This window comes from Thalia democratica, chromosome 7, assembly GCF_965202585.1.
Source record: "Thalia democratica chromosome 7, ktThaDemo2.hap1.1, whole genome shotgun sequence".
Lineage (NCBI taxonomy): Eukaryota > Metazoa > Chordata > Thaliacea > Salpida > Salpidae > Thalia > Thalia democratica.
Window position 1 is genome coordinate 58,975,761 of NC_139171.1, and position 16,821 is coordinate 58,992,581.

Consider the following 16,821-nt stretch of genomic DNA (forward strand, 5'->3'; position numbering starts at 1 on the left):
ACACTCAAGGTTTTTCGGCAACCCTTAGTAGGCTAGTTAGATTGAAATTATTTTATAAGTTAATTTATAAAATTCTTCGTTTTATCACCTTTTTATTAAAGTTTATCTCTAGTATGAATTGTACTTAAACCTTACCAATTTTAAAATTTTCAACCAACAAAAACATGAACATTATTGTACCAAATGAAATACATTTACTCTCGAATTAATAGATTACTCTATTTAGAAGTCTCAAAACAGTAATCTTTACAAAATAAAACAATAAATTAAATTAATTTTATTCAACAAATATCGATTACAAATGTCAAAAACACGCACAAGCTGTATTATAATTGCTTTAACTTATATTCACTAACAAAAAATAAAACTAAACAAACGTCAATTAACAAAAACGTCATTACCTATGTATTAGGAGTGAAACACAAAACTTAACCTAAAGTGTCAAGGGTAATTAAAACTAAAATAAATAATACGAGCCCTTTCAATTGGATGGAATTCGTTTTAGGGGGTTTTAACAGAGTATTTTGGTTTTCCAATGAAGGTTTATTAATTAATATAAATTAAGAATTGTATTATAAGGGCCTTTTTACATTTGAATATCAAAAAGATGTGATTCTTAAAATAACAAGCAAACTATTTCAAAAGCGATCAACTTAAATTATTTTTGATATAAAATATTGTGGTGTTTCAACTCTCATTGACAGAGTCTAATTTTTTTAAATATTTTTCATATCAAAAGTTGAAACAATTTCTCCTGTTGGAACGTCCGAATCACTTTCTCCACTCCATCTTCTTCTCGTGGCTCTTCAGCATGTCTTCTGTTTTCTCGTCCATAATCTGACTCGTCAAAACTCCGTCCCTGCTGCTAAGTGCTTTAGCCTGTTGTGTGAATGTTGAATAACGAAATGTTTAAATTTTAATATCTACATTCTTAATCAAACTGGAAAGCTGAGTACTTTCGCCTGTTTTAATTGAAATATTTACATAATTAATAAATATTCTAGTACAAGTAGAAAGTTATAATTATAACAGTTTACTTGTGTTGCCAATGATGAATAACAAAATATCGTTTTTATTACAAATAATTAATTATTAATATTTTTAATCAATAATATTATTAATGGCTTTAATTATTTGACTTGTAAAAACTCCGTCCCTGCTTTCGCCTGTTCTTGTAAATAACGAAAAGTTTTTAAATTATCCTGATTTAGTGTCTTCATTCTTAATCAAACTGGAAAGCTCAAAGATAAAAAAAGTGCACTTTTTTGAGCAACACTGGGAAAACACTTTATTTAAAAAAAAACATTTTGCTATGAAAATGACTGTAAGTTTAATCTGTAAATTTAAAATGACTGTAAGTTGTCCAAATTACAAAACAACATAAATTAAAATAATTTTAATTAATATTTACATTCAAATAAACCTGCCAACAGTTACAAAGATCGGTAACTTCACGACCAATAAATAAGATCAATGTACATTAATTAAAATAATAATAATAAATAACTAATAAGTTATTAACAACTATACATACAAATATAATATACAAACCTGCCAACTGTTGCAAAGATCGGCAATCTCACGACCGCTGAATCCGTCTAATTTTGCTGCGATTTCCTTGCATTTCTCACCATAATCGAAATCTGAATCCAACTTCAATCGTCTGTATATTACAAAATTTAATAAGTACAACTTGTTTTACACTAATTTCTAATTATTTGCTTAAAAAAAAATCTTATATAATTTCTTAGTCTTTTATAAGTTTATAAAAATCGTCATAAACAACTACTAATATAAAAATGTATAAGTGAAATATTTTGTTCAATATAAAAGCTTACAGTAACACACACACAAACACATATTGGAAGAACATGAAATGGTTGACCAAATTAAGAAGTTGTTCAACTAAACTATTTGAAAACTTAATTTTGTATTGCACATTTTTTCAAACAGGTAATTCACATATTTACCATAAAAAGTGTCAAAAATACCTAGTGACCATGCAAACTTAAACTGACAATGTATGAAACACTTATTGGCTTTCCAATCTGACTTAACAAAAAGTGGATTTACTTATATCAATACAAACAAATAACCAACGCTTTTTTACTGACGGCAATGTTTAGAACGTACTCGTCAAAGTAAAACCTTATCTCTCAATGAGAAAATAAAACAAATAATAACAATAATATAATAACTGACGCTCTAATATTGAGTTTAAGGTAAAGTTTAAATTTTAGTAAAGTTTTAAAATCAATATAACAACAATAAAAGCTGTATATAGCTTTATTTTTTCTTCTAGTTAGTTTTCAAAGTAAACATTGCTTAAGCAAAAGTGTAGTTAATAAAGTGAGCTAATAGTAATAAAAATAATAATAATAATAAACAATAACGATATAAAAACCAACGCTTTCTTGCTGAGGGCCATGCTCAGGACGTACTCGTCAAAGTACAGTCTGACCAATCGCTCTCTTTCCGGCAGCGCGGGAACGTCGAACTGGACCACTTCTGATATTCTGTCGTTCACCGCCCAATCAAGTTGCTGGGGCTCGTTGGTGGCAATGACCAGCTGGAACCTGTTGAAGGTTAAAAATGATGATGTTAACGAATAATTTTTATACAGATGTGCTATGATGTTTTGATATAATTTAACCTGAGCGCTTTTGCAATGTAGGATGAAAAGTTAATTTAATTTTTTAAAAATTATTTATTTGAAAACTTTGTTAACCGATTGCCATAAAAAGATTGATAAAAGTAATTTACATTTTTTACACTTTGATCTTTTTAACGCGAATGGCCTGTAACATGTTTGAGTGTCACACATTTGTATGACAATACATTAGAATTTATAAGATGGTAATAAGGGTTCGCTTGAACCTGTGCGATGTTAAATTGTAGTTTTTGATCATATTTTGATGTGACATAAGTTTATGTAAGAGAGTATTAAATTCTTTAGAACTTTATAAAAAAACAAATATAACTTGATAAATATTCCTAATCTTTTTTTGTGGCTTACGATATTATGATGTTTAACTTAATCGTTTAATCGTTAAACAATAGGTCTAAATTTAAAATGCTTAGTAAAAATTATATACCACAGATGTTTTTCTGTCAAAACTTTATTCCGACTAACGGCGTTTCATTGCTCTCAAATAAATTTAAGAACAGATCTACGGAGTCTATAAAATATTAACACACATTAGAAAAAAAGCATGTATAATTATGTATAATGTTTACGTGAGTAGTAACTATATACGAACTTTATGGTTTAAAAACAAAGTTTGTAATAAAAACATAAAAATATAAAATTGTCTACAAAAATTACAAATTTAATAAAAGCGTATACTAACCTCAAAAAAGCTTTAAGAATAGGCAAGTTTTTAATGCTACCTTATAATAATTATATATCACATTAACAAGTTATAAACATACTTTTTGGATTTAGTTCCAGTCTTAGCGAGGAAAGAATTCAACGCTGACCTCATTTCCTCGCTGATGTTGGGCTGAATTTAATTTATATTTTATCGAAAGATAAAACTTACTGTTAAAATTACGAGTAAATGACCTTTTAGCTCATACGTAATACAAAACATAAGTAATCACTAACTGTTATCTTTGAATAAAAACATCATTGAAATAACAATAAAACATAATAGTAAAAAATAAAAGCAAATTTTTATAATTAAAAAACTTACAGTTTCTGTATTCCAAAATACAGCATCTAAAGTACCTACAAGACTTAATGTACAAAATATCTTATAACATAAAAATTTTAATCAATATTAACAAACTAACTTTAAATACAAAACAACAATAAAAAACAATCAAAGCAAAAGTCAACAAACTAACAGAAGTTCTCTTTTAAACACTTATATTTAATATATTTTCAAAATATCTTCTGATATAAACATTTTTAATCAATATTAACAAAGTAACTTTTAATATAAAACAACAACAATAAAATAATTTAAGCAAAACGTCGACAAACTAACAGAAGTTCTCTTTTGGAAGAAGGCGTCGGCTTCGTCGCAGAACAGCAAGACTCCCCTCCTCGAACTGTTCGCCCATTGGAACAATTTGTCTATTTCCAAAACTGCCTGCGTGCCCAGGGGCGCCACGTCTCCGCCGTTCATCACCGCGTAGTCCATGCCGCTGTGCATTGCCAGTTTCTGAATGGGGGATTTTATTATAATTTTATTTCATTTATATTCTAGTTCATCACAGCGTAGTCCATGCCGCTGTGCATTGCCAGTTTCTGAATGGGGGATTTTATTATAATTTTATTTCATTTATATTCTAGTTCATCACAGCGTAGTCCATGCCACTGTGCATTGCCAGTTTCTAAATGGGGGATTTTTTTAATTAAAATTGGTGTTTTAGCTGCTTTGGTTGATAGTTAGAAATAGAGATCAGTCCCTGTTACACTATCACAGGATTGCCACTCGTTTTTTCAAAAATTTTTTCAGGTTTTCCAAATTTCTTCCAGGTTTTTGAAAGTACACATTTTTGGGTCTATTATTAGTTTAAAGTTAATTTCTATATAAGAAAATGTGTTAAATAATATAAAAACATTGAAAGATAATGTTAATTTATTTTAAATGTGTATTTTGATAATGACAAAAAATCTTTATTAGATGATAGATTTTTTGTGTCATATCGAAATTTTACTACTGAAAATGTTAAAACTATTAAAAATTTCAGGTTTTTCCAGGTTATTTTTGCTTAAATTGTCAAATTCCAGGTTTTTCCATGTTTCCAGGCAAAGTGGCAACCCTGCTATCAGTTTTAAAAAAATGACTTAGAAACAAATGAAGCTGATTACGTATTTTTTTAGCTTCAAATTTCTTTCAACTTCTTTAATCAGCTTTTAAAACTTGGAAGGAAGTTAATTTATTGGTAGGGGGAACTTTAAAGATGCTGTCTTATTTTAAGGGTAGCTTATAACTTAATAAATAGCAAATTTCTAGTACAATAGTTTAAGATATTTTTAACAAAAGAAGCTTTACAAAAAAAATGAATTGCTAGCAGCTAACAAAAATATATAAATAAAACAAACTTTGGAGAAGAGAGTTTTTCCAGTTCCTGGTGGTCCACTCAACATGATGTTTTGGAACCAACCATTGTTTACTCTGGTGTTTTTGGTTGCAATCGCCAGATCTCTCACCGTTGACTCAAGTGTTGGCTGTTGAATATAATATTTACAATCTCATTTAATTTAAATAAATATACACAAATATGTTGAATAATAATTAAAGACCAACTTATATACAAAATATGCTTAATTTGTTGTAAAAAAAACCTTCTTTTCTTCAAATATTTAAAGCTTTTTTACATGTATTCTTAACTATTCATATAAACCCAACATAAATCATTGAACTATAAATAAGTTGTACACAACGCAATAAATTTTGCTGCATTTTCACACATAACATTTATTAAGTAAAACATTTTAGATATTGTCTTTAAAAAATTACTTATTAGCAATTCAAATTTCGTTGAAAAGTAAAATTAATTGATTACAATTATAGTTTAATTATATTGATAATTCTTTAAAGGACTTATAGAAAACAATAATTAAAAAAAGATCACTGAATACTGTTTTTTAATAAATAGGCTTCAATTAAATTGAAAAACAAAAAAAGTTGTATTAATTTAATTGACAATGTTGAGTTTTGATAAACTACAAAACTTTAAATAACAAAAAACCCACAAAACTAATATAACGAAATTAAAACTAACATTTAATACAAATTTCTTCAATCACAATGTTGTCTATAACAAACAACTAACAAAAACAATTATATTATACATAAAGAACTCACATTCAAAAAAAACTTATTCTATGTGTCAAAAGGAAGACTGAACAACTAATGTAGTACACACAATAATTATGATATACTTAAAACTCAAAGCGTTATAGAAAAAAAAATACTTTACATACAACAAATCACAAACAACTCACGTTCAACACGACTTTCTTCAGAGCGTCCTCGGGATCGCTGAACATCCTCCTCAGAGTGGTGACGGGCTGCTTGAGCATCTGGGTAATGGAGAGCCGGGAAGTTTCTTTCACCAGCGCTGGTTTCTTGATGCGGGCTTCGATGTACCTGCTTGTCACTCCGATTGTGTTCTTGGCCGTGTAGATGCCCGCTGCAAGCATTGTCAATCCCAATACCTGAATTTAATCAATATATAACAATGTTTGAAATCAACAATTTTATCTAATTAAATTTTCATATGTTTCTTTGCGGTGTGAATGCTCGCAGAAGCGTTGTGAGGTTTAATATCTATAAAAAAACTAACAATTTAACTTTTTTGTATGATTAATACCATTAGAATTAAAAATATACTAAGTTTTATTTTGTAGTGATGTATATAAGTAGAAACAGTGTAGAAATATAGGGAAGGGCATATATTGCGAACAATAGTAAACTAACAGCTGAAGTAATTCTGTCTCTGTCGCCCAGGAAGTTTTTCAATCCGTCTCCGAAGATGGCTCCTCCGGTTCTAACATTGTTAAATTAATAAAAAAAATTGGAAATAAGAAAAAATACGCAGGTTAAAAATAATTTTTGCATCATTGAAACTTTGTATGCAAACTTTTAGAAGTACATTTGTGTAAATAAAAAATAAATACGTTATTTGGTTAACATTGTCAGAGTTTTATTTTTGTGAACAAACAGTTTTTAATTAAGATTCTTTAGTTTTTTCCATAATAACAAGTCTATTATTTATTCTAATAGTTTATTACTAACAAAACAATGTTTAACTCCTATATTTCCATGACTTCCATTTATTTTGTTCAAAAACTTTTTTCAGATTTATATTACAACTGATGATCTCGTACATGCCAATATAGGAGTAAAACATTGTTTCGTTAGTAATAAACTATTAAAATAAGTACTAGTTAAAAATCTCCTTAAAGACATTTAAGTCAAGAACTTTGAATTGTTTGCTTTAAAACAAGTTACAATGAATAACAAGTTTTTAAACTTTATGCAAACCTAACTCAAAAAACAAAATAAAAACTAACTGCATGGACTCGAGTATCATTTTAGTCTTAATAATTATCAAACTTCTAATAATAAAAGTATCCACTTTTTTGCTTATATATATATATTTATTAATTTTAGTAAATTTAAATAAAAACTGACTGCATAGACTCGAGTATCATTTTGGTCTTAACAGCTGTCAAACTTCTTAATAATAAAAACAACCACTTTTTTGTGTATTGATATATATTTACATTATAAACTTTAATAAATTTAAATCAAATGAAAACCAACTGCATGGACTCGAGTATCATTTTAGTCTTAACAATTGTCAAACTTCTAATAATAAAAGTAACCACTTTTTGCTTATACATATATTTATTAATTTTGATAAATTTAAATGAAAACTAACTGCATGGACTCGAGTATCATTTTGGTCTTATCTGTGAAACTTAATAATAATAAAAACAACCACTTTTCTGAGTATTGATATATACTTATATTAAAAATTTTAATAAATTAAAATCAAATAAAAACTAACTGCATGGACTCGAGTATCATTTTAGTCTTAACAATTGTCAAACTTCTAATAATAGTAACCATTTTTTTGCTTTTATATATATTTATTAATTTTAATAAATTTAAATAAAAACCAACTGTATGGACTCGAGTATCATTTTAGTCTTATCTGTCAAACTTAATAATAAAAACAACCACTTTTATGAGTATTAATATATGCTTGTATTATAAATTTTAATAAATTTAAATTCAAATGAAAACTAACTGCATGGACTCGAGTATCATTTCAGTCTTAACAATTGTCAAACTTAATAATAATAAAAATAACCACTTTTTTGCTTATATATACATTTATTAATTTTAATAAATTTTAAAAAAACTAACTGCATGGACTCGAGTATCATTTCAGTCTTAACTGTCAAACTTCTAATAATAAAAGTAACCACTTTTTTGCATACATATATATTTATTAATTTTAGTAAAAACAAATAAAAACTAACTGCATGGACTCGAGTATCATTTTGGTCTTATCTGTCAAACTTCTTAAAAACAACCACTTTTATGTCTATTGATATAAACTTGTATAATAAATTTTGATAAATTTAAACAAAAACCAACTGCATGGACTCGAGTATCATTTTAGTTTTCTCCCTTCCCTGCAACTCAATCTCCTGCTTCCTGATGTCCCAGTTTTCCCGCTCCTTCTTCGCCGTGGCCACCGCTTCCGCCTCGACGCGCGCCAAGTCGTTCTTCCTGCGCAGCTCCATCTCGTGCTCGATAGTTGCTGAAAAATTCAAAACAAATATATTATTTTATATAAATATTTTTAGTTACATTAATGCCTTATTAAATGCTTTATCTTAGCTAACAGTTTCTTGTTACAGTTTTTACATAACACATTTATTTTTAACATATAGGAGTACAGAATCGAATATTTCATTATGGAGGGATCGAAGTAAAATGCAAAAAAAAACAATTTCATTTGAAATTTTATTTACCTCTCCTGATTGCCTCCTGCTGCCTCAAACTTTCCTCCTGCTTCTGCAGCATCATCTCGTTGGCTTCCGCCTGCTTCCTCAGCGCCATCTCGTTCGCCTCGGCCTCCTTCCTGATTTTCTCCTCCTGCCTCCTCCTCGCCAGGATGTCCTGGTAGTCCGCTTGCTGCGCGAAATAGATTAATAAAAGTTACCATGTGTTTTTAACTTTTCAAAATATAGATTTAAGTGGCCTACAAAAGATCCTAGTGTAACTGAAATATAAATAAAAACAAATTATACCTTCCTCTTTGTTAATCAACATATGTTTCTGTGTATTAACGAATCAACACACTTCAACTGGGTTGTTAATGGAAATAATAACTAATTCCATATTTAATACAAAATAATATGTTTTTAGGTATTTATTCGCATCATAGCTTGTGCATATAGAAAGGACAGGTTTAAAAAAACTTGAGTAGTTTTAATTATTTTCTTGTTTTATCAAACAAATATTATAAGTGTATCAGTCATAAACAGTTAAAAGTAATAAAGGTTCAATTTTTTTTTGTCAAACAGTATTATATAAAAACAAACTTCTTTTTTCAGCCTTCCGTCTTCTTGCATTCTTTTTCTGTTTTCCTCGCCGTGAGCTCGAATCTGCTGTTCTTTTGCTTGCTCCACGGCCAAGTTGTACTCCTGAAAATTTTTAAAGTGTTTTAAATATAATTTTACATCTACAAAATATTTCATTTGCTTGTTCTACGGCAAGATTGTACTCCTGTGTTAAAAAAAATTATTACTGAAAATGTATGGAATTTCATCAACGTATTATAACTTATCTCTATTTTCTACAATGAACACTATTTTCCAAGCTTTTTAAAGTTTTCATTTGTGAGAGGATAGTTTAAACTTGCATATTTTAAAACTTTTTAATGGCAACTCCAGTGGAGTTTTATGGTAAACTCAGGGTTGCCACTCTTTGAGCCAAAAAATCTTCCCTGAGTGACCAAAAATTTCCCTGAGTAACCTTAAATTTCCCTGAGTTTCCCTGAGTATTTTTCAAATCGTAAAAAAAAAATTTCTCTTCTAACACAAATAATTAATACCTCATTCTCATTTTTCTTCTTTAATAATAAAAGGAAGGTTGTATGTGTATGCTTCTGAATTAAATTTATGAAAAAAAATGTTTTCAAAAACTCAATCTTAAAAGGTTTAAACCAATTAAAAATTAAAAACTAAATTTTTGCACAACTTTGTGTAAACTTGTTAGTTAACTTTCTACATAAAAGAATAAAGTTTAATTTGTTTGACATCTTAATTGACAAAATTTAATTATACTATAATAATAATTTCACATGAAGAAGTCACTTAAATGCATACATAATAACTTCATTATGACTTGTATGTCTTTCCTAGCAACTGTTCTGAATGCAGTAAATAAAACTTAAAAGCTTAACATTATTGTAAAAAACCTGCAAAAAGAAAGTTTAAAGAAATATCTAAAGAAATATCTCATATCAAAGTACAACTTAATACCTAACAACTGATACAAAATAATCTAAAATTAATTTTTTTTTTATGTCTTTTAGATGTTCATACACAATCTATTTTAAATAACTGAAAACATAATTTTGATTTTAAAACAATTTCACATTACCTAATAAAAAAATCTTAATACTGTTTTTTTAAGTATGCAATTTCTAAATCAATAGTTTTAATTTTATTTTCAAGTTTATTTGCGTTGTCCTTAGCAGCTATTCCTCTTGCTAATAATTCTTTCATTGCTTCTAAATCAAACTGTTTGTTGGCATCTGCAGTATATTTGTCATAGTCTTCATTCAAACATTTGAGTTGCTTTTTAAGTTTACTTTTTTGTTCTCCTAACTTGCTCAAAGCATCACCTTTATTTGGAACATTTTTAGCAAAGTGCTGTTGCTCAAGATATGCCAAATATTGGGCCCTAGAAGATTTTACAAATTTTAACAATTCAGAACTTAGTTCAACTGTGCTTGGTTCTAGACTGTTTGCATATAGATAATCTTAGATCATTTTTCGGGACCTTATTGTCATCTCTCCCATATTAGTTAATATTACTTCTTTATTTAAGCTTAAGCCCCATTCAACACTTGCCTGGCCATTGTAAAGCACAAAAACAGCCTCAAGGACTCTTGTTAAATCTTTATATTTGCTTGGGATATCGAGTGTGTCAAAATAAAAGGTGTCTAAACTGTGACTTTTTTCAAGAAAATTTTCAAAAAGTATTTGAGTGTTAGAAGAACTTAACAAATCAATGTATTGATTAATGCTGTCATCACCCTCTTTTGCTTTTAGTATCTTCATGCTGACAAGTTGTTGGACCAACCTTGTAAAGTTTCTGACACAACGGTCTTTACCCGTTTCAATTAGACATGCCAGATTTAAATTATTATTTATAAACAAAAATTTAATCTCTATTTTCTAACAAAAGTAATACAACACTAATCTGTATTCATTTTAATTTTTTTTACTGAAAACAAGTAGTTGTAAACAAATAACAAATAACTTTATTATTTAAAAAATAAGAACTAATAGTACAACATAGTGTTTTTTAAACTACATAAGTAACTAAAAATAAAAAGTTTATTAGAACTTTTCAATGAATAGTTAACAACAACTTTCATTTCTCTAAACTGTTTGATTTTAGTTAAGTAAATATAAGTTTAAAACTTAAAAAAACTACAATGTTAATACTAAGAATATTGAAGAACTAGCGGCAAGGCTAAAAAAATTCTAAATAAACACTTAAATAATAAAAATTACTACTTTTGAACAAAATATTGAAACTGAATTAACTAAACCTCATTCTAGATCTAGAAAAAAAATTCCCTGAGATTTTCAAAAACTTCCCTGAAATTTAGAGAAAAAATCAAAACTTCCCTGAGTTTCCCTGAGTTAAAAGAAAAATGCCAAAATTCCCTGAGTTTCCCTGAGATTCCCTGAGTTTCCCTGAGATTTTCTACAGTTTGAAAATTCCCTGAGATTCCCTGAGTGTGTGGCAACCCTGTAAACTAGATATACTTAATTGCAAAACAAAAGTTATTACACAAAATAAGAATGAAAAGCGTTTTGTTGTGGTAAAAATTATAAAAAAAATAAATGATTTTTTTTTAATTTGAAACTTAAAACAAACATTTTAACTAAATTGAGTTCTAAGAAAGTCATTCAAAATTTACACAACTTTCTTTACACTATAACAGACTTATTGAAAAAGTCTAGTTTAAAAAACCAGTTTTTTTTTTATAATTGAGTATATGTATAACGATATGAAAATAAAACATTAAATTTACATCAGCTTACAATTAAATAAAAGTAATTTCAAAAGTTGCCTCATACAGCCAGTAATCAGACTTCTTCTTTAATACGTAATTCTAACACAATATGTATATCAAAGTTGAAAACAAAATGTACATCAGTTTTTTTTACATTTTTCCTCGATATATTGTTTTAAACGTGCTATACAAGAGATCTAAACTAAATTGGCTCTAAATTATTAAAAATTTACAATGTGACATCATCTTGATTGTATCTGAGCAAGACTACTATTTTTCAACATGGCTAATGATTAATACAGGGTTGCAACTCCTTTTTCAAATTTTTTTTTCCAGGACTTCCAAATTTCTTCCAGGTTTTTAAAAGTACACATATTTGGGTCTATTTTTAGTTTTAAGCTTTTAAGTTAATTTCTATTTAAGAAACTGTGTTAAATAGTATAAAAATATTGAAAAGATACTGTATAGTTACTTTAAATATGTTTTTTAATAAAAAGATGTTTGATGATGACAAAAAATCTTAATTATATGATAGATTTTTTGTGTCAAATCAAAATTTTACAACTGCAAATGTTAAAATTATTAAAAAATTCAGGTTTTTCCAGGTTTTTTTTTAATTTCTCAAATTCCAGGTTTTTCCAGGTTATTTTAGCCTAAATTGTCAAATTAAAGGTTTTTCAAGGTTTCCAGGTAAAGTGGCAACCCTGTTAATAATATAATTTTATTAACTAATATCATATAAATGTTCATTAAGAAAGTTAACACTAACGCTCATTTTAGCTTTAAATTCTTCTTGTTTGGTTGTTTCTTGCTTCTTGGCAATTTCGAGTGCGTCTTTTGCGTATTCTGTAAAATATTTCTATAAGTTTATATATAGAACCAAATACCATTTATTACAATAATACATATAATTAAAATAAGTACATAAGATAGAAGTTTTGAAGGTAGTATAACTACTAACTAATAGGTACGATACAAGATAAATGACTACTACATCTCTAAAACAATCGAACTTTTTAAAATGTTTAATAAAATTTTAATGATGATTTAGTTATTTTTAACCCTAACTTGTACGTCATTCTTTAAATTTTTTGTTGTATAAGGAACTAAGTTTTAAAATTATTTATTTTGATAAAAACTAGTGTTATTGTCTTTAAAAAACTAAACAATATATATTTTTTATTTATAAATCTTATGTTTTTTAAAACAAATCAAAAATCAAACCAAAAACAATAAAATAAAAACAACAATAAACTATTTTACAATTTATCAAAAAATTTAAAACATTTATCAATTCAAGTTCTAGTTTATTCTTTACAGTCTCATATAAAAGACAATGATGATTGTCTTATTTTTTCACAATAATAACAAAAAACACAAACCGGATTTGTTGAGCTCTCTGATGCAAATGACTGCTCTCTCGAGGCCAGTTGAATCAAATCCGCTCCATTTTGTTTCACCTAAAAGATGATTTAGTTTTGAAAATATTTACAACTATGTTAGTTTTCAAAAACTTTTATCTATATATTTGGAAATTAAACAAAATATATGCTCTCAAAGAAATTTTGTAAAAAGTTTTTTCCTAATATTTAAATTTCATTCTTTTAGACCATAAGTTATAAAGTAAGCAAAAACATAGTTTTTATTTTGTACTTGGAATCTCCTGATTTTTTTTTTGATTTGAACATTGTTTTTCAAGCTGAGAAAACAACTGCAAACGTTAATTATTTTTATAGAAACTTGAGCAAAATTTTTGAATAATGAAACATTATGAACCTGGAATGTTCTGCCCTTTCTTTTCTTCTAGCATCGGTTTGTCCGGCAAGTCGGCCAGATCGTCCAGCTTGATGTCCGGTATGACTGGGACGCTTGTGCCAAAAAACTTGGATAGTATCCCGCCGTCCATTTATAATTGTTAAATATTCTGTAATATCAGCTACATTAGGTTGATATAATCTAAAGATCTAGGCAAGCAAGACCCAAAGTTAAATCAAACAACTATTTCATGGTACATAACTTAGCTTGGCCGAGTTGTTTACCTGTCTTTTAAGAATTGACATTAAAGTTTTGAAAGTATTTCCCTAACTAAAGTTATAGTTTTAAAAGTAAATTAAGCTGTCAATTCTAAATTTAACAAGCACAGAAACAGATCAGATTGACAAAGTTCAACAAATCTTTCAAAATGACAAAATAAAGTATTTCATGGCAGTAATTTGTAAAAACTTGATGTAATTTGTTTTAAACATTTCTATAATAAGTCAAGACAATTAGTTTGGAATTTTATAAAAATGTGTAAAGCAGTACAGAACTATCTAAAAACATTTGGTCTACAATAGAATGTTCAAGTAAAAAGGCACATTAAACTAAAAAGTTCTAAAGGTAAGCTAGCAAACATAAACTTATTAACTAAAAACTAAAATATTTGAATGGACATAAAATTCAAACTATTCTTTAACTAATTAAAACTTAGTCTTAAGATAAAAACTAAAACACGCTTAATGGAATTTCTACAGTACTAAACCTTGATTGTGATGTAAAAGTTGTAAATAAAAGTTTTAAAGTATTTTCAGTCACTGAATTCCTCTATCAAGGCATCATCATCATATTGATTCTCATCAGAACTAACATCAACGTCTAGCGTTTTTTCTATTGTGTTTGTTTCTTCTAAAAAGTTTTCGTTTTCATTTATTTTGCTGTTGAAATCCCTGCTCCTGAAACTCTGCTTTACTTGCAAAGTTGCAACGTCCCTTATAAACATTTGCTGCTGGGTGTTTAACGATCTTGTAATTGAAAAATATTTGCTCATCATGGGAAGGGTGTCAAGCATGAGGTTTTTGGCAGAACCGCATCCCTGTCCCATCTTCCAAAACAGGTTGTGGCCCAAACAATGGTTATCCCTGAATTTTCTCTCAACCTCAAAGCAGGTCGGCTTGTGCATGGGCCTCCAGTTGCCGTGGCAACTAGCACACTTTTCACTGGTGGCCCTTAGTGAGTTGCTGAAAACCACACCCCTGCTTGCTATTATGCCCTCATAGGTGTCCAGTTTGGTTTGGACAGGGCTGTTTGAGTCCTCCAAATACTGACCCCTAGTTAACAAGTCAGCCTGGCTCATGGAATCTGCTGCCATGCACACGTCCTCAATGGGATTCTTTTCCATGAAGCCAGTGTAGTTTTGGTGGAGGAAGGCGCTGAAAGCTGAGCCGCTCAGGCAGCATTGGTCAAGCACTCTCTCAGGCTGGTTAACCAGTGGGTCCCTGTAATTTTTGCTGCTGTTTGGTATGAACTTGTTAGATTCCTTCTTGCTTTGATCTAGACTAGGTTTGTCTCTTTTGCAGTAGAATATTTTTCCCAGTGCCCTAAAAAGAAACAGTGTTGAATCTTTTGAGCTGCCACAGCTCAATTTGCTTTTGGTACCTTTGCTCAGCTTTTGGCTGTTTGAAAGGCCAACAGAGTTGAACTGAAGCAGGTTTATTGCTGTTCTGACATCACCATTGGCAGAAGAGACCAGCTCACTAATCTCCTCCTTGCTGAGAGTAACACCTTCCATCACAGCCACACGCTTCAACGCTTTCTGCAAAAGTGTGCTGGAAATGGCGTTGAAAGCTATCTGGTTGAAAAGAGGTTTTATCTCCGGGTCTCTGAGCTGCCTGAATATGCCTTCATTGGAATCCCCTGTGCTCAGTATTAAAACAAGTGGAGAACACCTCATCATCCTGTACTTTCTAAAAATACTCTTGATCTCTGCAGGATCTCTCAGCACAAAATTGGGCAAGTCTTCGATGAGAATCACCTTGTTTTTCTGGCTTGACAAGTAACTGTTCAGCTTGTTGTCTGCAATGACTGATGCATACTTTCCACTCCTGTACAAAAACTCATTGAACTGCGAAACCAAGTTCTCATACCTCAACCCAGCTCTCTTGGTCAGCTCAAAAGAAGTGGTGACAGGGTTCAACCACTCATCAACAGTGTACCCGAACTTCGCAGCCGCCAGCTTCAGAGTTGCAGTCTTGCCGCAACCAGACGGGCCGCTGATGACAAGTATGGATGAGTGCCTGCTTGTTTTGTTCATAGCATTTTGCAGCCAACTTTCAACCTCAACAATCTTCTTTTTGTGCACTGAAAGCTCATCCGTGTTTATTGGAGCGTGCTGGTCGTACCACTGCTTGTGCTTCTGATCCTCACTTCTTGCCAGCGAGGTGTAAGTCCTCTTGAAAGGGACTGAAGGGGAGTTGTTGCCGCTTTCAGAGGAGTTTCTCCTGCGCTTTGCGTACTTTCTGCTAGTTGATGAAGCAGTATGTTTTCTGTTGGTAGAAACAGGCGTGTGATTGTTGGTTGATGCTGTTGTTGTGAAGGTAGATGTTATCCATTGTGAAGCTTTCAGCTTTCTTTTATTGGACAATGGTGTGTTGAAGCCATCCATTTTCTATTTAATTTTATTTTAATAGTGAAATTGTCACATCGACCTGTAAGTTTTATCAAGCTTTAATTGGCTGTTAGTTTAAATTTACTATTTAGGCAAAAAATTTTGATTCAATTAATTTTACAAGACAAAATGATATTGTATAAAACACTAAATGAAAGTAGTTTTGATAAAAGATAATATATTTGTATGCTAAAATATAAAGTTATTTTGTACTAGTTTAAGTAAGAAATAGATAAAACTCTTGGTTGAAAACAAGTTTAAACTTAAAAATTTTAACAATAATATTATCAGGGTTGATACTATTTAAATTAAAAAAATTGTTCTGGATGATTAAAAACTGTCTTGAGTCATCCTGAGTTTTTTTTTAATCCCTAATAAAAGTACTTTAAACTTTTCGAAATTATTAAAAATAAGTTCTTTGACAAATTTGGTTATTAAATGACAGTTACTTTTATTGAATTTTACTCTAACTATTTAAGTTTACAAATAGTAGTAAAAAATCATATTTTTATAACTGTTTTAGTTTAAACAAATATGAAATTAAAACAACATTAATAAATATGCAGTTATTGTTAATCATCAGATAAATAAAACTAAAGGTT

At 29.2% G+C, this 16,821-nt stretch overlaps 2 protein-coding genes across 2 annotated transcripts; both read right to left on the minus strand.

Moving 5' to 3' along the window:
• Nucleotides 1-296: 296 nt before the first annotated feature.
• LOC145840156 (ATPase family AAA domain-containing protein 3A-like) lies at nucleotides 297-13,716 on the minus strand. Its single transcript, XM_082947304.1, has 14 exons — nucleotides 13,573-13,716; nucleotides 13,179-13,256; nucleotides 12,566-12,642; nucleotides 9,083-9,184; nucleotides 8,510-8,672; nucleotides 8,130-8,295; nucleotides 6,438-6,507; nucleotides 5,963-6,175; nucleotides 5,057-5,182; nucleotides 3,993-4,169; nucleotides 3,433-3,503; nucleotides 2,409-2,576; nucleotides 1,552-1,663; nucleotides 297-879 (listed from the first exon to the last, which is right to left on the minus strand). Exons 1-14 carry the CDS (start codon nucleotides 13,700-13,702, stop codon nucleotides 772-774), a joined length of 1,761 nt encoding a protein of 586 aa, XP_082803430.1. The 5' UTR covers nucleotides 13,703-13,716; the 3' UTR covers nucleotides 297-771.
• Nucleotides 13,717-14,362: 646 nt separating this feature from the next.
• LOC145841667 (cell cycle checkpoint protein RAD17-like) lies at nucleotides 14,363-16,216 on the minus strand. The gene is made up of 2 exons (XM_082949020.1): nucleotides 16,016-16,216; nucleotides 14,363-15,958 (listed from the first exon to the last, which is right to left on the minus strand). The coding sequence occupies exons 1-2, from the start codon at nucleotides 16,214-16,216 to the stop codon at nucleotides 14,363-14,365; spliced, it is 1,797 nt and encodes a 598-aa protein (XP_082805146.1).
• Nucleotides 16,217-16,821: the final 605 nt, after the last annotated feature.

What these genes read in the sequence shown, in the direction of transcription:
- LOC145840156 (XM_082947304.1), bottom strand. Translation starts at nt 13,702, where the DNA reads ATGGACGGCGGGATACTATCCAAGTTTTTTGGCACAAGCGTCCCAGTC. An exon ending in AATTTAAAGCTAAAATGAGC is followed by an intron (nt 9,185 to 12,565) that starts GTTAGTGTTAAC and finishes AAAAATTTTCAG; the next exon opens with GAGTACAACTTGGCCGTGGA. An exon ending in ATGATACTCGAGTCCATGCA is followed by an intron (nt 6,508 to 8,129) that starts GTTGGTTTTTGT and finishes TAACAATGTTAG; the next exon opens with AACCGGAGGAGCCATCTTCG.
- LOC145841667 (XM_082949020.1), bottom strand. Translation starts at nt 16,216, where the DNA reads ATGGATGGCTTCAACACACCATTGTCCAATAAAAGAAAGCTGAAAGCT. An exon ending in GCGGCAACAACTCCCCTTCA is followed by an intron (nt 15,959 to 16,015) that starts GTCCCTTTCAAG and finishes CAGAAGCACAAG; the next exon opens with CAGTGGTACGACCAGCACGC.